This window comes from Manacus vitellinus, unplaced genomic scaffold, assembly GCF_001715985.3.
Source record: "Manacus vitellinus isolate BGI_N305 unplaced genomic scaffold, ASM171598v3 scaffold_14_pilon, whole genome shotgun sequence".
Classification (NCBI taxonomy): Eukaryota; Metazoa; Chordata; class Aves; order Passeriformes; family Pipridae; genus Manacus; species Manacus vitellinus.
In genome coordinates, this window is record NW_021939063.1 from 15,596,898 (window position 1) to 15,622,874 (window position 25,977).

At 47.2% G+C, this 25,977-nt stretch overlaps 1 protein-coding gene across 2 annotated transcripts; it reads right to left on the minus strand.

Annotated features, from left to right (window-relative positions):
• Positions 1-1,351: 1,351 nt before the first annotated feature.
• NT5DC2 (5'-nucleotidase domain containing 2) lies at positions 1,352-25,977 on the minus strand. Of its 2 annotated transcripts, none has more exons than XM_029958274.1 (14): positions 25,877-25,977; positions 18,589-18,774; positions 17,728-17,802; positions 16,024-16,079; positions 14,342-14,435; positions 10,728-10,856; positions 7,781-7,841; positions 7,034-7,136; positions 6,455-6,556; positions 4,994-5,075; positions 2,640-2,726; positions 2,122-2,262; positions 1,835-1,899; positions 1,352-1,708 (listed from the first exon to the last, which is right to left on the minus strand). In XM_029958274.1, exons 1-14 carry the CDS (start codon positions 25,892-25,894, stop codon positions 1,447-1,449), a joined length of 1,461 nt encoding a protein of 486 aa, XP_029814134.1. In that variant the 5' UTR covers positions 25,895-25,977; the 3' UTR covers positions 1,352-1,446. The 2 variants fall into 2 exon arrangements, with proteins under 2 accessions (XP_029814134.1, XP_029814135.1); XM_029958275.1 differs by lacking the exon at positions 25,877-25,977 and adding an exon at positions 19,911-19,988 and having other exon boundaries at positions 18,589-18,773.

The following is a 25,977-nucleotide window of genomic DNA, read 5'->3' on the forward strand; positions in this document are numbered from 1 at the left end:
CAGGACAAGAAGTGCCTCCATTCACTGTTCCCTCTCTCCTTCCTGTCACCTCAACACCAACTGCCCCTCGAGCAAGCTGGCACTGTCACCCTTATTGCCATCTGCAAACAGTGCAGCAGTGAGGGGAGGAGCAGGAGGACAAGGACCAATGTCTCCACCCCTTCATCCTACAGCCATCACTTCCCACACACCAACCAGCTTTCCAAAGGCACAATGTTCTCCTGTTTCCCAGGGCCAATCAGCAGAGTGGCACAAACTCTCAACAGCTCCTCCCCACTTCAACTGCCCCTCTACCCCTCCCCAATGCCCTGCCTGGCCCTGGGGCAGTCTGAAGCCTGTCCAGGACCAGCATAGCCCCAAGCCAGGTGAAAGCCCACTTTCTGCACCTCACATCCTAAAGCAGCTCTCACCTGCCTGGGCCTCCAGACTGTCACCCTTGTCCCATCCTATACACTCTGACATTGCTATTAGCACCTCTTTGCTCTTCCTCCTCCTGAGGAGGCAGCACATGGCTTTGCATGGCCACACTCCCCTTTCTGACCCACCACACCCAGCAGCACTTCACACCCACACCCACACCCTCCTTGGACAACCTCAGCAGCCCCTCCATCCACTGTAGGCCACATCTCAGTGAACAGGTGGAATGCCACCACCTCTGCTGCCAACCCTGAACCTTCCCTGCAGAACCATCCCTCTGCCACTCACAACAGACCACACCAACTGTCAAAATGGTGATGTCACATGGCACCAAGCCAAAAATACTGACAGTGCACAGCCCTAAACTCACTCAAAAACCAGGTGTATCACAACATTTGAGACCCTGTGACCTACTCCCGACACCCCAGGCTTGCACATCCTGCACAGTTACCTAACAGTTCCCTACCAGAGTCCCCAGCTGGACAAACCAGACTGGTGGGGAGCAGGAATGGGCTGAGGGCTGCTGGTACCAGTTCTGGACAGGTAACACTGCTGATGCTTTGTCATCCATGATGGGCTTTATTGGTTGCCCAGCTGGCAGCCCTGACCCCTCCCTGTCCACCTGCAGAATGACTCACACTGCAGTCCCAAGACACCTGGGCAGCTTCAGCCCTGACTCACCTTGTCACCCCTCCCCTGGGTTGCACTCACCAAGCACTGGAGACGTGGGGCTCCGTGTCTGAGCCACTTCTCTGGGCACAGAGCAGGGAGTGGCTGTCCCACCACCTTCATTAGTTCTCCAGCTGACCTGCTCCTAGAGAGGACTCCCTGCCAGAGAACAAGCACCCAGGCTCTGTGCAGCCTACAACGCACCTCAGGGAAAGGGATGGAGCCAGTGAAGGGAAAAAATAAACACACCATCTACACATGTACGCAAGTGTCAAACGCCCTTTAGTGGTGGACAGAGGTGCTGCTGCCGAGCGGCCCCACAACAGGCCCGGCCATGCTGCTGCCTGCAGTACCTGCCCCTCACCGAATGTGCACCATCTCCTCCAGGAAGGGGGTTTTCATGCAGCCCGTGCAGAGCTGATCCATCCACAGCGGGGCCTCGTGCTGCAGGGGGGTGCGCCGGGGGTAGAAGGTGAAGTTCACGTCGTAGTTGAGCAGGCAGCTGATGGAGGCCATGTAGATGTCGGAGAACCGCACCAGCCGGCGAGAGAAGTACGTGGGGTTGTGGAAGGTGCGGAAGATGCTCCCAAACTGTGGGTTGAACAGGTTCTTCGTCAGCGACCTGAGAGGAAAGAGATGGGGCTCTGTAGATAAAACTGTGGTCACAGGTCAGCAGGTTACAGAACAGACCCAGTAGAGGCCTGAGAGGCCCTGAGAGACTTTATCAGTGAGGGGGGACAATGCTCACCTGATCTCCTGTCGTTCCTTCATCCACTCCAGCAATACTTGCTTTGACTCTGCATCCTGATACATCTGCAAAGACAGCAGCAGAACCACACACATCATTCCTGCAGGCCACACCTCAGCTCCCCCCAGTTTCCACTGTAACTCACAAACCCAGAGCCCACTGCACCAGGAGGAGGATATTTTTGAGAACCAAGCAAGATGGTATATCCCCTCATTCCCATGCTAAGCCCAAAATGCAGACTCAGAAGGCAGCACATTACCTGTCCTGCTCAGCCAGGAGCTGTTTACCTGCATTCTCTCCAGCAGCCCCGTCAGAGCCTGCTGCCAGGTCAGGGAGTGCATGTACTGCTCTGTGTTTATGATCCGGATCTCCGTCTCCAGTTCAGGAACGATGGCTCCAGTCCTCCAGCCATGACGCAGCATGAGGTCCTGGGGGTCACGGAGAAAAAACAACCATGAATTCAACATAAAGACTGAAGGCCAAACACAACCCTGGTTCCTAGAAGAGTGGTCTTGTTCCCATTTTGGATTCTCAGGGGACAGCCATCCATGGCCCGTGCCAGTAACAACCCTTTCCCGGCCAGCAGGATCAGCCATGTGAATCACCTCGAAATGTGGTGCTTGCCTGTGCCTGACAGAGCATGGGGAAGCTGGTGTGCCCTGAGTGTGCCCTGACAGCCTGCAGAGCACCCAGCACAGACCCGAGCACTCAGACCAGGCCCTGCCTTATCTCCAACCCAGCTGCAGCCACAGCAGCCACACGGGCTTGCTCCCGCCTCTCTGGAGAGCAGAGACATTTCACTCACCGCAAGGTCACTGTACAGATGGTCACCAAAGTAGAGCACTTTGGACCCACGCCAGCCCGTCAGCCTCAGGAAATCAAAGAGGTTACCCTGCAAGGGACAGGAGTGCAGAGAGAAACGTGGGTACAGGCCACCTCACCACATGCAGCTGTGAGCACTCAGAAGTATCAACCTGCTCGCTACCCCACTATCTACAACCAAGGGTTTCTGTCCTTCCCCACCTCACTGCACTTATGTGACAACCCCCCTGTACATTCCTCAGCTTTTCTCAGACTACAGAATAACTCTTTGGAAGAGTTTTTGCAAATAGGCAATTTGAGGGCACAGCAAGTCAAAAGGACAACATGGACTAAAAAGGCAACAAGAGGAGACAGACTTCATTTCTTAGACACTGTTGCTGCTGTTTGCATAAGGGTTCCTCAGGACTCCACTGGCCCAGCAGGGAAACGGACCACAGCTTTGGGGGGAGGACAGTCCTTTTGCTGTGCTCTGGTCACCTCAAACAGCAGTGGACCTGACAGCCAGGAAACTTGTACTTGGAGCTCCACGGAGACACAGACCTGTTCCATGACCTTCGGGTCCTGTCCTCCTCCCTCCTGAGGCAGCAGACCAGGGGAGGGATGGGAGTACATAAGTATCACATAGAAAACACCACATCTATCGGAATGGAGGGACTAAGGGCATCACTCAAACTTCCCAGTCCCCAGGGCAAACCTCCAACCCCTGATATCCCATTTGTGGGACATATAAATGCCATACAGCCATGCTCCAGGGGACAGGAACAGCTCAGGGGCCTATGGCAACACCACCAGAACAGCAAGGTCCATGGCCACTAACACTTGACAGAAAGAAGGATATTGTGGCACTCCAGGAAATGAAAAATCCTGGAGACAAGGTGGGCTACAACCAGGATACACACTCTGTCACATCCCAACAACCTCAATGCAGTCAGATGAACATCATGATCAGGGGAGAACTGGAGAGGAGAACAAAATCCTACTCCATCCCTCCTTCCTCATCTTTTCCCTTCCTCACTGCACCATTCACTTGGGTGAGCAACCTGTGGCCACAAGACGTAGGTGGTCAAGAGCAGGATTTAATTCAGCAATAAATTCTAGAAATAAAAAGCTGAGGTGCGCCTTTTCTCCTGAGGGAGCTGCTAACCCACTGGGAATGAACTATACTTGCATATTCCCAGCTCCCAGCTCCTGGCAGAGGCTGGGACACTATCCCAGCACTTTAGCAGACCCACTGGACAGGTCAGAGGCTTCCCAACAGCACTACTCAAGGACATGACCCACTTTTCTACCACAGGTCAGGTCCCAGCTACTTGACAGCAATCTCACTAACTGTTTCTTCCCGTGGGATTGGAGAGCTCACATAACCAAGAACAAACTGTCCTAAAGCCAGAGGCAACTTGTCTCAGGGGACAGACCAGCTGCAAGGACAACAACCCGGGCAGCAAGTTCACCAGAGTAACAGCTCATCCTCCGGACATGCTGGTCCTTCAGGAAGGGGCATGTCAGGAGCCAGGTTTTGTGCCCTATTTAATCACTTTTGTTTCTCTATTCTATTATCCAAGTGCACCTTTTCCAACCTTATGGAGAACAATTTGGAGTGAGGTGTGCATACCCATCAGATTTTAGAGAGCTGTGCCTTCTTAGCCTGAACTACCACACTCTTGGGAGCACCTCCAGGACAACAGTTTCAGGAGTAGGACATTGGAAGAGCTGAGGGAAAATGGCACTATTGGCCATGCTGGACAATGTCAGACCAGAGCTCCCAGGGTAAAGGTTTCACTGTGCATGGGGGGCAGGGGACATTCACTGACCCCTGCTACACATGCAGAGGATGTTTCCCTACCACCCCATCTCACACAAACAGGGCAGCAGCTGGGAAAAACCCAGCCTGGCAGAGATAACTCAGCACAGGTTCCCTTGGGCACAAAGACAAGCACCCCACGCCTTAAGTTACCTGGCCCTGCTCTGCCTTCCCCCCCTTGTCCCTGTCCCTCCATCCCTAATGCCAAGCCCATGCTGAAAGCATTCTGAGGGACAGTGTCCTACCAGGCCACTGCCCCCAGCCAGCACAGAGCCCAGAGCGTGGCTTCCTACAAACACCCTCTGACTATACACGTGCTCTCCTCACAGATTTTTGGGTTTCACTTTGCAAACACCAAACATGCACAAGTGCCCTACAGAAGAACCCATAATTTTCCCTCACCCTGACCAAGCAGACTTTCCTGTTTTCCAGTGATTTCCAGGCTTTTCCAGTGATCTCCAAAACTGTAGGCATGTTGTAAGTCCCAACCATTTCAGACTCTTGGTTCACACCCCTTATGCACCCATTCACTTTACCTCTTTGTAGATCTTTCCCTTCTCCAGCTGGTTTATTTTGTCCCACTGCAGTGAGCCTTTATCATCCAGTTTTCGAAAAGGTCTGGGGAAAAAAAGGGGGAGATGTCAACTCCTTTTGATTTTAGGTGATTGTTACCCAGCAACCAGAACATTTGAATCAGGAAACTTGTTTACCTATGTAACAACTCGAAATAAAAGCTCTACATGAGCTCTAAGTGACCTTCTGGGCCTTCTAGACTTTTTTCTCAGGGGAATAGAAAGTGTGAAAGGGAAATATCTTTTCAAAATGCTTCCACTGGCTGTAACCATTTCATGCCAAAATCCCTGACAACTCTACTTTTCACATACAGAGGGGAGGAAAATAGTAACAATAATGACTCCCTCTGAAATGCTAAGGCCAAGAAGGCTTTGCCCTGAATGACTTTGTGTCCTGTTCCAACCTGGCTATGCCCCAGCCCAACCAAGACCGTGGAATGTCCTAATAGGATACAGCAAGTCTGCAGAGTGGATGGAAAGCAGTTCTCATGCTGATCTCGACCCGAGCTGGCTCCTGCAATTCCTGAGGCCTTGCCATGTCTTTCCATGGCCCACTACATGCCTGGATCTTAGGCACCAGACAGCCACAGGTTTTATCTCCAAGAGGGCTGGATCATCATCACTCCAGGCTGTGTTTGAAAGACACTCCACCTGCAGCCCATGAAGAAAACCTTTACCAGGTTATAAAACAGCTTATAAAACCATTCCATAGGTTTACTCCTGTTTGTGACAGTGGCCTGGGAAATAGGAGAGGAAAATACATACAAAGGAAAGAATAGACTGATCCCTCAAGGGCAGTAATTTCTGGTCAGTCGTAAGTTGAACCAACAAAGCAGACACAAGTTCCCAAAGCAAATAATCCAAAGAGAGGACAGCAGCCTATGTCCCTTGGCAGCTCCTAACTGACCACAAAACCCAGCTGCCACGTACAAAGGCTTCCAGAGCTGCCAATTACCAAACAGTATGTATCCAGTAACTAAACAACCCCCCCCAAACCCTCAATAAACAAACCACACAGATAAATGTGTGGGGAACAGGAAAAGGAAAGATTTTGTCACACTCTCTAGACCTAGAGCCAAGAAATGGTCAGCTCTCATGCATACCATTCCACTCCTCTCTTCTTTCTAATGATTTAAGTACATTGTTACCTCTAAAAATCTAAGTTAAACCCAGACCATGAAAAAACTCATGAGGATTAAACAGCCAGTTTTAGAAGCACAGTTTCTGCTTGGCTCTACACATCCACTTATTCCCAGAGTAGCCAATTTTCATCTTCCCAGAGAGAATCTGAGAGGGCAGCAGAAGGCTGGATGCCCACTGAGCCTACATGATGCTTAGCAAACCACTGCTTTTTTGGAAGGCAGAAGGAGCTGTTTATCCAGGGAGGGGGCCCCACAGGCAGCAGCACAGCCCCTGGACACGTACTTCCTGCGGTCAGTGAAGAAGTTGGGCTTGTCAGCCTGCACGATGACCATGTCAAATAGGTCCCGCCAGTTCTTGCCAACCATATGTTTCATTCCCTTGTCCCTAAGGGCAAAGGAACAGAAAAATTAACAGATCCAGTACTCTTTTTTCACCCAACACCACATCTTTACAACAGTCTGTCCTAAATTTATTCTCATTTCAGTAACAGAGAAGAAAGCACAGACATGTGAACCCCCCAAGGCTGTCTCATTGCACTGGAGTATTGATGCAACTTTGTTTCAAGCTGTCCCACCCTTTCTTCTGCACCATGGGAAGTCCAGAGAAGCCTATGATGCACCAAGAACTGCTAGAGGTAACACAAAGTGTCAGCTCTGTACTGCTGTGGTCAGCCACAGCCTTGTATTTTCTAAACAAGTGAGAGTCAGTGCTGTGGAGAGCACTGTGGGGTGCAACATTCACCACAACCCGTCCCCAGAGAGCTCTGCTGGCTATTGCCACAAAACCCTCCACCATACAACTTCCAGGTGCCCCAAGGAGGGACTGCCCTGCACAGCCTTGGTGTGCAGTAAAGGTACTCACACAAAGCTAAAGGGACTGTTTGTGATGAGGAAGAGTTTCTTCTTGTGGTTCACCAGGCGGTTCAGCACAGCATAGATTTCGTCCCCATGCAGAATGTACTGTTCTATATCAGAATGAAACAGTAGCAATCAGAACATTTTGGCACAAGTCATGATCACATTTGTATAAAACCAAACCCAACCCAGCCCCCATGCCACTAAGGATGCAAAAGGTCTGAGTTGGATCCACCTCAGGCAGGCAGGTAGTGAACCACTATGGTGACAAAATGGCCTTCCTCATCCCCATCCATCCCACCTAAAGAGGAAGACTGAGGAACTGAAAAGCCTGGTGAAAAAGAGGGTTGATACCAAACTGTCACAAGGGACAGGCACAGCCACTCCAGGCCATGTTGCTTGCAGAAGCTTCCTTTCCCCTGAATGACCAGGAAGCCTTTCCCAGATGGTGCCTTTGCATGTTCACATCATGCCAAGGACCATCATCCCTCGTTTACCAGCTGAAGGAAAACAGAAACATGAGCAATGAGGTAGCTGTTTCCTTCAATAAAACAGATCCTCCACCTGCCCATAAATGCCACTTGTTTCTGAATGCCACTCTATCCTCAGCTGCCTCCAGGCACGGCACAATCAAGTATTTCAGTAAGTTCTGTGTTCCCCTGACTCCTGTGACTGTGTGGGGCCAACACAGCCATCTTACCCAAAACACCCATAGTATGAGATGGATTTGGCACCAGACCTCCATTTAACTCACCCAGATCTTTTTCAATCCACTTGTACATCACTCCTTTCACATGAACATCTCTAATTGCATCCTAAAGAAAAGGGCAGGGGAAAAAAGTTTCAGTTTTACATGTGGCATTCCTATTTCCCAGCATGCAAACTCACTGTCACCTCTGAGGACCAAGAGTAATGATCCATCCCCTCCCTGCTGAATGAACAAAAGCTGCATCAGTGCTAAGCAGCAAAGCTTGCCCAGCAAGGCTCACCAACATGCCAAAAGAAGAACACAGTGGCTGGCTCAGCTAATGCAGTACAAGGGGGAAAAACCTCAAAACTTATCTATGAAAGCTCAAGTTCCTTCCAGCTCCTGGAAACCAGCACAGGTAAACACACAGGTACCAAGGCAATACAGACTGTGCAACTCCAGTGAATGGTTATTCACTGTCCCAAAACTGTACTGGCCCAGACACAGCAGGCTTTGCTTTCTCCCTATACCTATAGAAGCTCTGCCAAATGTGACCCAAAGGAGTGTGGCTGAGGCAAACAGCAGTAGAGGAGAGCTTTTGATTCCAAAATGCTCCCCACAAGCCAAGGAGGGCCACAGCTCCTGGCCCCGGGTGGCCAGTGGGCACAGGCAGAGCAGAAGCTTCCATTAGGAGGGTGGTACAAAACACAGCTGGGAGGGAGGCAAGTTAAAACAGATGTTGTCAAGGGCATCCAAATATCCTCTATTTTCCAGGCCAGAGGCCAAGATGCAACACATTTTTGGACACACCCAACTGAGATTCCGCCCAAGTCTCCATCCAACGAGATACCCAAGACACACAAAACCATTTCCAGAGCAGCAACACAGTTTGCAGTGTTTGCACATTCAAGTGCTTGTTTTAACAGTACTATTTTCATCCCTGACAATTTATAGAGGTAAACAAATGCTGCCTTTCCCCAGAACCTTTAAACCCCTGTTACACTCTGTATGCCCCTTTGGGAGTTGCCCTTACAGACTGGAGTCCCACACAGGCCACTGACATTGCTCCACACTTGCCCACACCACCACACAGTCACCTGGTAGTGCTGCTGAAACCTGCTCATGACCCCAAAAATCATTTCCTGCAAAGCTTCGAGAGAACCTGAGTTTACAGCTTAGATGGGGATGGTGGAGGAGGAGGCATTACCACTTCAAAGTGAAGTTTTAGGAGTCAATTTCCACCATGTGGATTTGAATGGTAAAAAGGCAGAGGTCACATCCCATTGCCTTATTGGAAAGAATCTGAACAAAGAGCAAGAGTTCTAACAAGGAAACAAGCTTCTCTTAAGCAGCACTGGCACTAAAAGCAAGCAATGCTTTGGATTTTTGTCAAAACTGCCTTTGCAGAGGAGAAAGAAATTCAAGTCTGCTCTTTCCCTAAACCCTCACCACTTAAAAAGCAAAAGAAGGGGAAAAAAGAAAAGGAAGATCTACAAGGTTCTTGCAGGTAAAATCTTGGTAGCCTTGGGAGGTGTCAAACGGGGCTCCAAAAAACTCCTCCAAAGGGAAGCAAGGTAAACTGTATGTTCTTACTTTAAAATATGAAGCAACCAAACTGGTGTGACAGGACTACCTGGATTACATGTCAGCCTTTCCACTGCCTCAGGGTCTGCCCTTTTGACTCAGCACAGTGTCTGCAGCACTTCTCCAAACACACAGCCCTGCATCAGCAGTACCACTGAGAGGTACAGAAGGGTGTCAGGTTTAGACATGTCTTAACCCACTGTGAGTCAGTGCTGTACTAAAAGTCAGGGCTGTGCAAGTTCTCTGGGACACCTGTCTGTAGGCACAGAGGGGTCTCTGTGCTCATGTCCACAAAGAAGTCTGAGGGTTCGAGGACACCACTTGCCCTGTACTGAGCATGTATTAGGCTGTGGCAATCGCCCCCCCCTTCTCTAGATTTCAATTAGAAACACATCCATTTTGACCTCAAAAGAAGGTTCAGAAGACAATCTTCACAAAAAGCCTCAGGATTCAGCTGTATACCCTCTTCCCATTTTCCCCACCCCCAGAGCAAAAACAACAACCAACACCCCAGAACCATGTTAAGGTCTTGTGGGAAATGGGCTGGCAGGCTGCTATCAGGCACAGACAGAAGGTCAGAACACAACTGCAATCCTGGGCTGCAGCCCCGCTGACAGGTGGATCCTTATCACAAAAGCAGCAGCACAGACGTGGAGCTCCATTTCCCTAACAGGACTGAACAGCCAGTGGATGAGCCTAAGCTTCCCATAAGGCACAAACCAAAAACCCTTCTCCATGGAAAAAGGAATGCAATAGGGCTTGGAAGATGTGTTGTCTGTCAGCATAAGTCACCCAGAGCAGCAACCTCAAGCACTTACATCTTGTCTGCAGCAATAGCTAAGAAGTCAGACAGTCCCGACTAACAGTGCTGATAATCCCACACAGCCCTTTCAAGTGCCACTTAGCACCTTGGAGTAAATGACTCACGAAAGCAACAGTCACCCACTGGAAAACATCTCCAAAGGATCAGACTACTCTGCAGTTGCAAATGGAAGAGGTGGATTCTCAGAGCAGGCAAGGAGAGTTGTTTCACAACAATCACTGTAACAAAGTAAGCTGTTTGGTACCTGATCAGACCAAGCTTCTCTGAAAATGAGATACTAAGAGGAAAACACAGTTTAAAAGTCTGCAGAACCCAAAAACTTTTACACAAGCTTTGTGACCTATTTCCCATGGAAGGACCTTCAACCTAACCAGCCTAGGCATTCCTGCACAAGATAGTGTACAGCAACACCAACTCTGTAGTACAGACAGAAACCAAACACGTCCTGAAAACACACTTTTGAATATTCCCCAGTAATGCTTGGATCTAAAGGGACAACAGTGCTGTCATATCAGGCTGCTCAGTACCAGCCCCTTGGGTTTGGGTGCTGCAGAGCTCACAGCTCTGGTGTGGTATGAGCTGTGGGACAGTTGACATTTTACTTACAGATATGTCCTTGTAGAGATGCACCTGGTCAAACTCAATGCCATGAGTTATGAAGTAATCAATGACTGAAGAGAGCAGTGTCATCTCAGGAAGAGAAAAAATGTCCATAAACTGCTTAAGTGATGGGCCCTGGAAAGCAAAAAATTAAAGGGACACATTAAATGCAAAAATACTTAAAAAAAATATCAAAGCCAACAAACACACTAATATCACCTAGTACCATCTAACCAGGCTAACAAAAACACTAGCATGGAAAGTCCCAGCCAGTCAACAAGCAGCCCTCTCTTCTACACTAAAACACTAAGCTAGTGCATTAGCACTTGACAAGAGAGAGGCTTCTCTTTCACATAAATCATTAAACAAACCCAGCATCATTAACACCATGGGGTTAAGGTGGTGTCAGTCCTAGACACTGATTTCAACCCCATGCCCTCTGCTTCCCACCTGGCCTCCTGACATTAATACAGGTGCCAAAAGACAACACTGCTACAGAAGCAGCCATGGGCCTTGCTGAAGATGCCCCATTGCTCACCTAAACCAGGCTTTGATACTGGACACATGGCACCAAAGCTGCTGAAACCATATCCCAGTGAGGTTTCACAGGGCAATGTAAGAATCACTCCAACAAGCCATTTGTCAATGCCTGTCTGCCCTTGAGTCACTACAGAAAACCCAGAGCGGGCACAAAGAGGAAAAAGGATTTCAGCCCACCCAGCAGCCAAGTAGAAATGGACAATCAAATCTTGAGCAAAGAATAACTCCCCTTGCATTAGGCTCTCTCATACATTTGCTATTGTTATTGCCTATCAATTACAAATCTATCTGCAGGCTGAAGCCAACTTTGGAGGTCTGCCAATAAAATAAACTTGTTTATTCTGATGTACCACCCCTGCAGAGGACAATGGTGAGTCTCACTGCAAGATGAACCTGGCATCAATTTTTTCATCTTTCGTTGATAGAAGTTCCAGATCAGACAGGGAGACAGTTACCAAGGTCTTGTATATGGAAAACAATTTGGGAAGTGCACAGACCTCCCAATGAACTGGTCCCCAGCGGTGCCCTGGCAATCCAGCTACATCATGTCTGTGCATGTGAGCTTTGAGCAATCCAGGACTGACAGCTGGGCAGTTCAACTCTCTAGGATAACACTGGCCCACATCAGAAAGCATTTATTACAACTATGTGAGAGAGAGACATGAAAGCAGCATCCAAAAGATCACAGAAGGTACAGATGGTAGAGGCTGACAGGGCAGGTGCTGCCTTAGTGACAAATGTGTGGCCCTGTCGTGCCAGGATGTAACAACAGAACACCTCCCATCTCGTCTGGTCAGGCAAGGGTGGACTGAGGCAATGCTGGGGCAACACAAACTGGGGTCAAGAAAGGCAGTGTAAAAAGGGCAAAGGAACAAAAACCAGCATTTTGCCTGAGGTGTGTTACTCAAAAATGCTGCAATCAAAAGCTATGCTGATGTGCTGAGGGTTATACAGTTTCCACTCATAGGACAACTTGACTTAGAGCAGAAGAGAACACAAAGGGCCACACCACACAGGGTGGTGCTGCTCAGGGATACTCACTGAATCCTTCCAACACTTCTGTCCATTTTGATGCCTGGTTGCTAAGGGAACATTTCTCTCACTAGCAAAAATAAAATTTCCTGAAAACAGCCTTCACCCTTTTTCCTGTTCCAGAATGCTGGGAAAGAAGCAAGAGGGACAAACACAGGCAGTTCCTACTGAAATAACTAGGTATGGGATTTAGCAGAGCGCAGCAGAGCAATGGCCTGTCCTGGGGACAGTTAAATATTCAGTGTTAACAGCAAAGATTTACCTTGTAAACTTCAATTTCATTCTTGTGCCTTGTGTGGTTCACCTACAAGTCCAGCCTCCCCCTGTTCCCTTTAGTGGCCTTGACTTCCTCAGGTAGACACAGTGACATAAGTCAGGATGAAAACTGGACTACATTTTTAGAATGCTACATATTGTTTTTCCACAACACCCATAAGTTCTCCACCTTCACCACAGGCATGTTCTGCCAGTGAAAGCCAAAGCAGCTGCAGTGTCTAACCCTGGCAAGATCTGTGCCCACCTACTGCAGGTGTTGGGCTACCAGAAGCTGTCCACTCCTGCTAACAGAGAATCAAGAAAACCCTCAAGGGAGAGTATTCACACACTTCAGCTGCATCAGTCCTGCCTGTCTTATGCCTTGTTGCCTGGAATCAGTGACCTGTCAGACCTTCCTGTCACCCACACAGCAACATCAGCATGACAGACTGCAGAGGACAAGATCCAAGACACCTGCCAAAGGCTCACTCCACACCAGCAGTCATCTTAACCCAGATGCTTTCCCACTAATGTGTCAGGCTGAGCAGACATTGCTGGATGCAAATATCATTAGTTGTGAATACTTTCATTCTCTTTGGGATCCACTTATTAGTTCATGGGATTCATTACATTACTAGGAGAGGAGATTCACCTCTTCACAAAGAATAAGTTGCTATCCCTACATATGTGGTCAAATGTTATACTGAATTTTTCAATACCAGCTGCAGGAAAGAAGAAAGCACCTGGTACGTACAAAGCAGCACTGAAAGGCACCTTGGCATGAGCACTCGGTCCTACAGAAAGCCACAACTCGAAGATTTCATGTTTACTATTATTTAAAAAGAAAGGTGAAATCATCTCAAGTTTGCCAGGAGTGAGCAGAGTTGCACAGCAGGAGGATAACAGAGTGCAGCTGACAGACAGATATCAAATTCTAAGCAGAAACATTTTATTTCAAAGCTGGAAACATCACTGAGCTATAAACAGAGTATATACTTATCCAGAAAACAACCACTCAGATTAATTGTTCCCAAGAGAGAGAAATCAAGAAGTGGCCTTGTTGCAGACATCACACAGCAGGCTCACAGGGGTATTACCAGAGGAAGTGTGCCCTTCTCCTTCCAGCTTCCCTTAGGGCAACAAAGGGCAAGAGACAAAGCAGTTCTGAGGGAAAGGGATGTGAAGGCCCTGCTTGCCCACTGCACCACACCAGACACTCGAGGAAGAAAAATCTCTCCCAACTTCCTCTAGTTCAGCAACCAGAGGATTCCTACAGCTCCTGCAGACAGAACATCAGTACCTTACTATCCTCAACACTCATGGATATGCTATGTATAATGTCCACTGAGGAGGCCTGAAGGGGTGTGGAGGGGGATCCCTTTCATGAAAGAAAAAAATCCTACCCAAAGCCAAAGAGGAAGGTATTACAGCTGTTGCTACACACAGACCCCCTCCTGCACAGCTCCTGCACTGCAGGCTGCCCTGGTAGCTTGGGAGCCAGATTTGGCCAAGGAAGCAGAGAACATCTCCCTATCAAGCTTCAAAGCCATTCAGCTCTAGGCCAATAGCCCTGGTGTTTAGGAAAGCTTTGCAGATGTCTCTCAGATGCTAAACTGCTAAATAACCTCTGGGGCATATTCCCACTAGAACAAAAACACACACTGCAGCTCACAGGGGACCAAGCTTTTCCAAGGGAGGCTGGAGTAGTTTACATGTGCCTACAATTCACTCTGTTTTCCAAGCTGTTAAAGAGCTGCTGCTGCTGCATCACAGCAGCCAAGGGCTTACAATACCTTGCCATAGAAGTCACTCATCTGGTACAGGGGGATGTGCTGTGTCCCACCATAGAGTTCGATTACCTCTTCATCAGGCACGGGTTTGAGCCCTCTAGACACAAACAAAACAACAGTTTGTCAGTAATGCCCAGTCTAGAAACTGCACAGAACGAGAACATGGGAAAAATGGGCTTTTTCCTAAAATTCACAAATTCCCCTTGCACAAAAGAGACAGAGAGCCTGACGGCTCTTAAGATTCACATAAAATCTTCCCCAAGACATGCTTCAGGTATCTTGTTTGCTCCTTCAAGTTAATTAAGGGGTTTTATCCACATTCCAGCAGAGAATCCAGCCAGAGACTTCTCTCTGTCTGCTGTCAATCTGCTGATGGGACTGCCCCACCACCTGACTGTGGCAGCTCCGGGTAACCTCCTTCTATGAGGTTTATCACCGTTCAGTGAAAAGGGCTTTCTGAAAAAAGGTTTCCTTCTTACTCAGCTTTCCTAAGCAAAACATCAGGTTATCTGACTGCTGCAGGTTTTGCCTCTTGCACAATTTTTGATGGCTGTTTGCTCAAGCAGTCGGTAACTTTCCCTTTCTCCTTTCCTACTCAGTTAGGATACAGCCTCTGAGAAATTAAATGTTGTCTCAATTGTGCTCAAAAGCAAAGGACAGTTTAGGAAGAGAACACTCCAAGAAGGATAGCTACAAAAGGACATGGGGAAAAAGAAAAGCTTAAATGTATTTTCACTAAAAATCTCTTTATGACACTGAAGTAAAATATGGGGCAGTACAAACCCCCTGCTCCCTCCCCCCAAGCTGGTTCTCAAAGAAGCCAATTCTCTCTGATTATGAAACTCCCTTCTTAATATTCTTAGAGTGTTTACTGTAACAAGCTTAACAGCAGAAGGGCAGAGATCAAGAAAAAAACCCACACTGCCTTCCATGCTCAGGAAATACAACATAGGATTTACAGGAGCTTTGCTGCTGATATCTATAAATTACAACTTTTTACACACTAACCCTCTCCTCTTTAGGACAAAGTGTTTTCCCAGTCTCCAGTCTCACAACTCTTTGGAGAAAAGTTTCCTCTGCACTGTTTCAGCCACTTATTCCAAAGCACACCCAGCTCTCCTTGGAGAACAACAAAGGAGAATGAAAAATAGGACAAGCAGGCCTTAAAGTGAGCCCAGTTCTGATGCACTGTTACTTTATTGACAAGTCTGCATTGCTTTAAGATGTAATTTGCACATCCAGACCACTGTCCAAGGCCCAGCAGAGCACTGCTGGGATACACTCCTGCCTGGAGAAGACAGGCCCGTGTGTGAACCATGTGCTGAGGAGTCCTTTCCTAGTGGCACTGTCTGCTCCCGGGTGCTCACCCAGTCCCACTGCAGCTGCAGCTCAGACACCTCGCAGAGTACGTGACCAGATGTGTCATTAACCATTACAAAAAGCTCCAGATCTTCCCACCCACACTTGGCTTGAAATGCTTGAGAAAAAATAACTCCCTGCAATTATATGCCAGGTAAGCATTTGAAGCAAGCACAAACAGGATAAGCAGGACAAGACTGTGCCCTGCTCAGAAAAAAAAAAAAAAAGAAAAAAACAACAACATATGCCATGAACATACATTCAGATGCAGAAATCTACCTTTGCATACATGGGCATTTAGAAAATGATTTTCAGAACTGACAGACCTATATGCCGTCCCCAGCTGCACATAATGGAAAGCATCAATCTTCATGAGAAGACTCTGTGATAAGGGATAGATATTTACTGTTAGAATTGGGTTACTGTTAAGTTTACACTGAAACCTTATTAAAGTTTAAAGTTTCACACAAACGACATTTAGAAAATAAAATTCAATATGAACATCCCACATCTGTGTACTTTGGGCAGCACTTACTCTCCAGCTACTTTTACACACAGTTACTCTTATGGTGACTTTTTACTGGCCTCCCTGGCAAAAGACCATCTTTCTATGAGCCAAAGTCTGTTACACTCCAGTTTGTGGACACAGATGCAGGGGAAAAATGTTTCTGTGACTCAAGCCGGCCTCTCCTTATCTCCCTTTCAGGAGCACACACATTCCAAAGGAGCTTTGTGTGCACTAGAGATCCATTACTCCTGACATTTATCTTAAGCAGAACTAAGTGGGCAAGTTTTGGTTTAGAGCACAGCTGTGCCCAAACATTTTCCTCACACAAGAGCTCTCCCCTCACTTCACCCCCTCCCCAGGAGACACTAAAGCAAAGATGTTCAGGAGCACACCAGGCTGGTAACATTAGAGCTTTCTTTGCATTTTTGGTATCAGACTCCCCTATTCATGAATCATCCCTTCTCCTCCATCCATCATTCTGAAGCTGTAACACGGGTCCTTGGGCATGGAAAGCAGCCTCACACTAAACCCACATCACTCTGCATCTTGCATAAGAACACATATCAAACTTCTTTCATCAGGAAACCATATCAGTGCAGCTTATTACACTGTGGGCAGACCTCCCAGTAATTTGTGGAGTGCAGGCACGTATGCTGAAGTTTTACTTAGACTGGCACTACCCAGATTTTTGGGTGTTTTGCAAACTCTGATCCTGAGAAAAGGGTCCTCACCTTCTACTCCCTCAAGGGGCCCTGTGCTTTGCCAGGCCACTCGCCTGTGTTCCTCTGATATACTGGCCAGAGATTTAAACAGAGAAAGAACCTTCTGTTTCTCACACATCTACCTCTTACTTTGTAAAGCCAGAGGCACAAGAAAAAGCTACTACAGTGAAGCAACTTTGCTGTGCTCCCACCTGAGTGCCTGGCTGCAGCAACCACATGGCATCACTGGGCATGAGGCTTTCAGGGAACCAGTCCAAAGCACTGAAAAGGGTTAAAGCTCTGCCTGCACTTTGCTTGCCTGTGCTCCTAAGAAGCATGCATCTCAAGTAGCCTGGATCTTATTCCAGGCAGTTCTATTATTCGGGGTGGGGGGTGGGGAAGGCTTCCTAAAGCATTCTTCTGACAAGTCATTTCTATTATTAGAGTAAGGCATTATGCCTCTGCTCCTGGCAAGTACTTGTAGATGCAAGATTGAGTTTTGTTTAAATTTCCTGAAAGACAGAAACCATCACACTAACAAGCTCAGTTTTCAATTAATTAGCCTGTGCAATTAAATGACTTTTAAATTGGCAAGGCTGTTCAGTGGAGGCCTTTGCTAAAATGTCCCATTCTGCCAGAGGCCAGGCAAGCAAAAAAGACATCTTTCCCTCGGGAAGAACCCATGCAAGGAAAAGCACAGCCACCCAGACTCACTGGTAATCTGGTGATAGATGTTACTGCAAGCAAGGACAGAAAGTATTTCCACTAAAAACATAACAATGGAAGACAAAGCCCAGGAGAGTGAACTTTGTACAGCTTACCTTTTGTACATCATAGTGAAGTCCACGAATGGCAAACCCTGGAATGTAGTCATACTTTGCAAGCCCTTCTGGATACTGGGAAGACAAACAGCAAAGTCTTTAGAGCATAAGGACTGGATAATCAACAAAATCATTTCACCTGTTGAGCTGGATTAGTCCTATTAGTCATCTCACCCCAGGCATAAACTGACCAAGGAACAGGTGTGCTTCATTTTGCCCCTTCAACAGAGAAAAGGGAGGAATAAAGAGAGACATAAAGGATCAGGATCCCCAAAACTAATTTCTCTCATGTAGGGGACACTAGTGAAAAAATCAGATTCACTGAGGCAGTGAGGACACTTCTGCTAAGCTCCACTCAATGCATATATATTTGGCACAGATTGGCACTGCAGAGCTCTCTAAACAGAAAAACATGATGAGAAAAAACCACACAGAGCAGTCACCTATTGCAAACAGGGTGTCTGCTCTGGGACATGCTGCAGTGTCATCCACATCAACTTGCACATGCCAAGTCCTGCACAGCTCTGATGTCAGCCCATGGTTCATGTTTATCCACCATGTGTCCCTCGAACCAGCAATTCCATAGGCATTATTTCCACAGTCGAGTAAAGCTGACCAGACCTTTCTAGACTAAGGCTCCCACTCCATATTTATAAAACCTCAGGAATGTACAGCACGGTAAATTGTCGCAAAGGAAATGAATTCCATGGACAGAGAAAGTTTTCTGCAATCAGACATTATGAAACGTGAAATTTATCTCAATAAAACAAGTGATTGGCACGTGCACAATGCGTGCACAAGCACGTCTGGGGCACAGCAAAGACAGCAGCAAGTTGAATCGAGTGGAAATTCTTTCATTACCTTGAATTGTTCTATTAGGATGTCTCTGGCAGTGTTGAAAATCATGGAGTGTAGTAAATTAGAATACTGTGCTAATGTGTAATCGTAGTCGAAGCCATAGATCTCCACATCTCCCAGGCTGATCTCATTGTTAGCGTAGATAGCGGCGGGGTTGAGGAGATTGCAGACTCCTGGTGGAAGGAGATCTAAGAGAAGGGAGAGGGGAGAGGTTGGAGAAACTGAGAGGATCACTGAAATTTGGACTTTTCGTCCTTGACCTGACAGCAGCTGGAAATAAGACACAGCAGCAGCAAAGGAGCACAGAGCTCTGCCAAAGGCTGCTGCTGCTAAGTCAAATAATCCTCCCCGTGAAAAAACACACTGTGAAACCTCTGGCAAACCTCTGGCTGCATCTGGAGATGATGCTCTCTATCTACTTGCACAGTAAGACTGACCTTTTGTGTCAGGAAGCTGCAAAACAACGTCCCCTGGTCTCTGGCCTCCATGAAGCAAAGCAGAGCCGAGGTTTTGAAGTGTCAGATTTCTGGCTGAGTGCAGCTGCAGTTTCAGTGGGCTCACAATGTGAGAGGTGCTGTGATAGATCACCAAGAAAACACACACCCCTCACTCAGAACTCAGCAAGCAAGCAGCCCAACTCTCCTCTCTGGGAAATCTAGATTGCTCCAAATGAGAAACTCTGAGGTTTGTCTTTTGGTATTTTTTGTTTCTCTCAGAAGCAGCCAGACTTTGCAGAGAAATGCTGCAAGTGCCATTAGGGCTTTTTAATTTTTTTTCTTGATTAAGAGGATAAAACAAGGTTTTGTACAAACACCAACAACACGTAAAAAAACCCCACAGGCTCTTGGAGCACTAACACTGATAGCAACAAGTTACCTGCTTTCCTCTGATAAACAGCTGTGGAAACAGCTCAGCCCTTGCCTGTGGTTTGTCAAAACAGGGTTACTGTTCAAGATGCCTGGGAATAACACTTTGCTCCCCAGACCACTGGGAAAATGGGGTTAAGTGACCAAGCAGCTCAACTCCCTTTCCAGAGCTAGTCCAGAGAGGAGAGCTTTAGCTCCACTGCAATGGGAGAGGCAGGAACAAACCCTTCCCAGGCTTCCCATTCCACAAGAGCTGTCCATTGCAAGATGAGAGTCAGCAATAAAAATAGTTCCCTGGGGCAGTTGCCTAGTCACAAGCACACTGAGGGACAGAGGGGAAGGAGACATTTCCTCCCTCTTCAAAGAAGGGTAATTTGCTCTTTGAATGATAGGAAAAGTCCAGACATTTTCCAGGTCCTACACAGCATCAGTGGGTAGGATTTATTTTTCCTTTCCTACCTTAACTTTTGCCTTTTATCAAGAATCCCTGTGCCGGTTCTTTAGTGCTTCCTTGCTATAAAACCAAGTTTCATTTGAATGTAGAACAAAAAATACATTATTAGAAAGAGATACCAGCCATTTCCAATAAAGACTTTGTCTGGAATTATAATGGAATTGAGGTAAAAGTCCAAAGTACACTTGTGAGCACTAATTCAGAGAGGTGACTAAAGTAACAGGATTCAAATATATCATAATATTTATTTTTCAGGAGAAAACAAATGGGTATGTTACAAAACACAGCCATCCTTCTCTCCTAACTCACTTCATTTGGCCTTCAAATGCAATTCACCAGATCAACTGGAAAGGAATCACTAGAAAATAAAGCAGTGTATTAAGGCAGGACTGACTTACTGGCTACACTTTGGGAACAAAAGCTCTCTTTGAGTGGCTCCGATGGTGGCAAAGTTCCTGGAAGAGGCTGAAGAGAGTGGATACAATCTGAGTATTTTCCACTGGGATTTTAAACGATGGGAAATGTAAATAGGATTCAGATGATCACAACTTTCATCCTTTCATCACAAATGCTCTTTGCACCATAAACAAATAGAGCTCCACTTCCTGTCCTCACCTCCAGATAACTTGTGGGAAGACCTTTTTCTAAGCATATGCTGGGATTTGCAGGGTGGTTTTTTTTCCTCACAAGGTGAACGATGATACAACCCCAATCACAGCTCAGGGCAAATGTGCAGGGCTTTCCTCTTCTAATGAAAAAACTTTGTGCAACAAATGCACTCACTGCTACAGCATCCCTACACAGAGGTCAAACTCTTCCAACATTCCCCTTTTGCTAACAGATTCAGGACAACACAGTTTGATAGTGTGAGAGCAGCACAAAATACCACTGCCTGAAACCCACCTCTTCTTTCATAGAAGACATAAGAACCTTCTGGATTCAATCACACGTCAGCCACAACTTTTGCAAAAACCCCATTAGGAAAAGCCAAGGGAGTGGTAGGAGTTTGTGTCAAGGAGAGGGTAGTGTGAGCCTCACCAAGCAAGTCCTATCTGTGATCAGAAGATAAGCAGTAACTGTGCCCCAGTATGATTTATGAAGCACATTTAGACCCACTGGATGAAGTAACACTCCTCCTTGCCAGCCTCAAACATACAGAGCCTCTCTGTGCTCTGACAGCCTCTTGCCCCGGTCATTTTACCCCACTCAGACATTTTGTCACTGACTTACACAGCATGTTCTCTCTTACCTCATAAGGGCTGAAAAGGAATAGCCAAAATCCTTTATCCCCACTGCCTCACACACAACATGTTCCCTACACACAGTCCCTGGAGCACCACACATCTCCCTGCTGTGTTTCCTGTCACACATCCCTGTCACCAAACCAACTGGCAGCTTGCTCTGACCACACCATCACCCTGTATATTAAATTACAGTAATTTCAAGGTCACTGATCTCCTAGAAAGAAGGAAAACTGGGTTTCAGTCTAGGGATTCATGCTGCACATTTGGCTCAGTGTGAATGTCCATTTGGAGCATCCCCTATTTGGAGCAGGTGTCCATCTCCTCTTTAAGCTCATCCAACCTCCATGCAGGTTCCAGCTACCACAGGGCAGAGACAGGAGCTGGGAGCACAGGCAAAATTAGCTTCAATACAAACCCCCAAACTTGCCTGGGGTTTACTAAGGCAGGTTTCAAGAAGCTTGGTTTAAGTGTGGGTTTGGTTTGGGTTTGCTTTTTTGTGGTGTTTTGCTTGTTTGTTGCTTTTTATTTTTCAAGATAACCACCTGGGTGGTTACCGATCCCGGGTGCTTAACCAAGTCCTGGGCTGCAGACTTGGGCACTGCTGCTCTGCTGACGTTCTGCACGTAATCTGCCAGGGATCTTTGTCTCAGATTTCCTGGCAATTGTCAAATCAAAACAAACAGACACCCTCCAGAAGCTCACGAAGATGCCATTTTTCAAGAACTTTTGCTTTTCCTCTGCCAAGACACCGTAACAGATTGCTGGACAGATATGAAAAATTACAGCAAGGAAAAAAAAAAACACAACACCACAAGACAAAAATGGAAAACAGTTTTGGATATTAAAAAAGAATAATAATCCCAACTACTCTTTCCATCTGGGTCCTAGCTGGAAAGGCAGACAATATCACAGTTAGTCACTCTCTACTCAGCACTTTGCCCAGGAAGTGTGGCTGAAGGGAGAACGGGCGTGAGCACTTCTGAGGGCAGCAGGGGAAAAGCAGCTCCTGCAACAGATGCAGCCCCAGGAATCTGCTCACTTGCACAATTTGCTCTGGTTTGCAGCTCTGACGGTTTGAAGGGAAGTGTCTGCATGTCCAGGGCACATGATGAAACTCTGCAACAAAGGCAGACCACAAGAAAGCCTGTTTGATCTCGTGCATCTTTTACACCTTTTACAAGGTAAACATGCAACATCCCCTTCATTTTACCGCTGTGAGAACATGAGCAGCTGCTTAAATTGACCATCTTCACCAGAGCACAAGTGCCTCTTCCCAGGCAATAACCCACGTTGTTAGAAAGCAATAACACTCGATCCCCAACAGGAGAGCAGAGATGGAAACAAAAGCAGGTAATTAACTGTGAGCAACGACCATATGGCCCCTTCTGATGTGACAAACACTCTGGGCAGGAGATGCAAAGCCCGTCTCCTGCTTTTCTGAGCTCCCAGGGTACCAAGAGCATCCTGCAGGAAATGCTCCTTTTCTCTCAGCTTCAGACCGAGCATGTTAGTGAAGAATAACACACACCCACCTCTCACACCCTTTGTACTCACACAGGTCCGACACGGCAGAAGTCTGCAATAGTTTCTTTGTAAGACAAGCAAGGAAAAGGATACTGAAAGCAGATGGCCACCATCCTCCATACTCTTAATGAATTAAAAAGTTTCCCTTGCTCACACTGACTTGCTTTCTAAAGACAAACTGCCAGTTTTCCTCCTTTCCAAGAACCTCTTTAGCCCTTTGAAGTGTTGTTTTGTGCCATTTCCTGCAAAGCACTCCAACCAGCCGAAGTAGCTACTTCTACCAATAGGATAGGAAGAGGAAAATATTACTTAAAGAACCCTAAGTGACAGAGGAAGCATCTTAAAAGAGTGCTGAAAATTACTTTAGAGCACCGTCTTGAATTTATGCCATTATGACTAAAGATTTTGGGATTTCTTGCCAATGAAATCTACACAAACTAAAGGCAATATTAAAAAATACCATGTCATTACAAAATGTCATCTTAAAAATGCACAAAGGCACCAGACAAATGTTATAATAGTTCTTTGCAAGAAAAAACGGTTACACTTAAGAAAGCAGAATTAGGAAGTTGGCAACTGGTCACTTTTCCAGTTCTGGCTGTTCTCACATTCAACTGTGCTCAAGCTTGTCATGCAATAAGTCCTGCAGACCTAAAAAAACCAAACACACTTGCTTACAGCTAAATCTTCACTGGCTTGGCAGTCCCATTGAGTTTCAGGATTGGATGTTTCCTAGACTGCAAAACTTCAAAGCCTAATGAGAGCTTACTGGCCTTCCTGAACACTTATCAGATCAGCAAAGAGCGAGTCTTGCTCAAGACCAACCCCTGTGATAAAACAGATTGTCCTTTTTTTTTTACCAGAGAAAAGAAAAAAAAGCACATTAAATGGAAGTAGTAGCCTCAAATTTTTGCAGGTAACGAAATCTGGTCCTAAGAGTCAGTGTTGCAAAGATAGGGGGGCTGATGAAGAGAACTGGCTTATCCTGAGCCAGTTCTAAGGGGAGATTTTACCTCAGTGACACCTTTTGTGTAGCAATGTTGTTCTATCATTTCCATCACCCCCTCAAGCCTGATAGAGCAGAGACATGTTTAGACAAAGTTGAGAACTTTTGGTGCCTGTGCTGTGGCCACCAAACCTGCACCACCACTGAGCTTTACTGCACAGAAGCTCATCCTGCACATCCTGCCCTGTCCAACTCTGTCAGCGTTTACCATTGCAATCCCCTCTGTGCAAAAATACAACAATGCTCTATAAATCTGGTCCTGAGCAAGGGCTGGTCTGAAAACACATAATAAACTCTCCTGGCAGAGACCTCTCTCCAAACCAACAGCAATAACTGACAACACAGGACTTCACAAAAGGGAGTTTCAGAGAGGGAAGGAGAAGGTGGCACCACCAGAGTCTGCCCAGATTCAGTGCTGGTGAGTCCTGAGATGATGTTTTCAGATCCATATCCCAAGCACAGACAGTCAGTTTTACATCAGATGTAGAAACCAAGCACAAAGGAACAGGCTGATGCCACACTTTGCAGAACTGTTTAGTCATCAAAGCAACAATTAAAACCAACTTGGACCAACTCTGTCTCTTCCTGACAAGACTTGACTAACAGCACAATCTTGAAATTTCGGTTTGGGGAGCTATTCTTTAAAGCATCGAGGGCCTTCTTATTCAACATGTCTAACGGCTACCTGAAGGTTTGTAAAGAGTCTACTCTGTAGCACTTGAGCTACTTCACTCCACTTTGCATTTGCTCCTGCTGCTTAGTTCTCCACCTCAAGTAATAACTGTATCTCTTGAGTCCCAACAGAGTTATGGGAACACAGACTTCATGATCTGTCACATAGTAAACCAAGCATTTTGCCAAAAAACCATTGCACAGCCTATTGACCACAACTACATTTATGTTTCAATGCCATTATGGAAAAGAAAAAAATGTCTTTGAGGATATTAAGGTCCAAGCAGCACTACAAGTACTGTGAATTGGAATTTCTTTCAAGCAGTGGGGCTAAAACCCCAACTCGATCTTGGAGCAGGTTTGTATTAACAAAGCTACAGTCCTCCATCAGCACCTTATGCTGCCTTCAAAGCACAGGGAAAGGAGCTCTCATCCTGCAACAGCTGGAATGCAGCAGGCTGAGCATCCAATGGATCAGCGGCCAATTCCTTTACATTTGTGCATCATCAAGGACTTGAGATTTTATGTCAAATTCCGTGTACTGGAAGGTGGGGGAGGAAGGAATGACAGCCCTTGTCAGTCTCAGAGCAGGGAGACAGCTCTTCCAGATGCCTCCGGCTGACTGTCGTCCTTATGCGAGCTCTTAGATAAACAAAAGCTAACCGAGGGCTATCGAACAGCCGGCACGAACTCACACTTCCTAGTCCTCTACAGTGCTTACCTTCAGCATTCCAAGAATCAAGAAACCAACAGGAAAAGGTTCCCTGCCCTTATGCCAAGAAAGCTATTTTTAGAGGAGTTTAATACAGAGGAGGTCTCCTGCTGCTGCCAAAGAGACCACAATCCTGTTTTACAAACAGGCAGATTTGGCATCCTCGTTTGGCAAGATCTCAAAGTACCCGACAGAGCCAGGTAACTTCTTGGTCAGAGGAGCAGAAACACGTATGCACTCATGAGTAAAAGGTCTGTCCCATCTGGAACACAAACTGAGCTAAGGACCAGGGGACATCCCAGGAGCTGCAGCTTCAGTCCTGTCCACACTCAGCCTTGTTCCAGTGGCGAGTTGGACTCACCCCTTCAGCGAGCATCCCTGCCCATCTATCCAAGTCCAACCGCGATCCTGTATGCCAACCAAGGGCAAACTGGAGAAAAAGGTAACAAGCCCTTCATTCAGACCATGTGCCACGGCAATACCCGCGTTAAGGAGGCCAGTTGTGAACAACCCCATATACTCCACACGTCCTCACAGGCTGAGACCAGGCGGGGGATGTGCACAGAGGGAAGCTCGGGATGGCGAGAGGAAGATCAAGACCAGGTTTCAGCTAAAGAAAACCATCCCGGCGAGCCGCGGGCGGTGGAGGTGTGGATGGATGGACCGATGGCATCGCCGGCGTGAACGCTCCTGACCGGGCAGCAGCACAGCAAAGGGCACGTCCCGGGAGAGGCACGGAGATGCAAAGAGAGGGGCGGGGGGGGGACGGGAAAAGGCCGGTCCCGGCGGGACGTGGCAGCCCCCTTACCGTGCGTAGACCAGCTTTTTCATCTCGTGGTACCTGGCCCACAAGGTAGGTCTTGGTGTCGGCGCCCTCGGCCGGGGCGGGCTGGCCACCGGCTCTGCCGGGGACC

What these genes read in the sequence shown, in the direction of transcription:
- NT5DC2 (XM_029958274.1), bottom strand. An exon ending in CAGCTGGGGACGGCATATAG is followed by an intron (nt 14,436 to 16,023) that starts GTCTGTCAGTTC and finishes GTTTGTGTCTAG; the next exon opens with AGGGCTCAAACCCGTGCCTG. An exon ending in GGCTGCTGGAGAGAATGCAG is followed by an intron (nt 1,900 to 2,121) that starts GTAAACAGCTCC and finishes CTGTCTTTGCAG; the next exon opens with ATGTATCAGGATGCAGAGTC.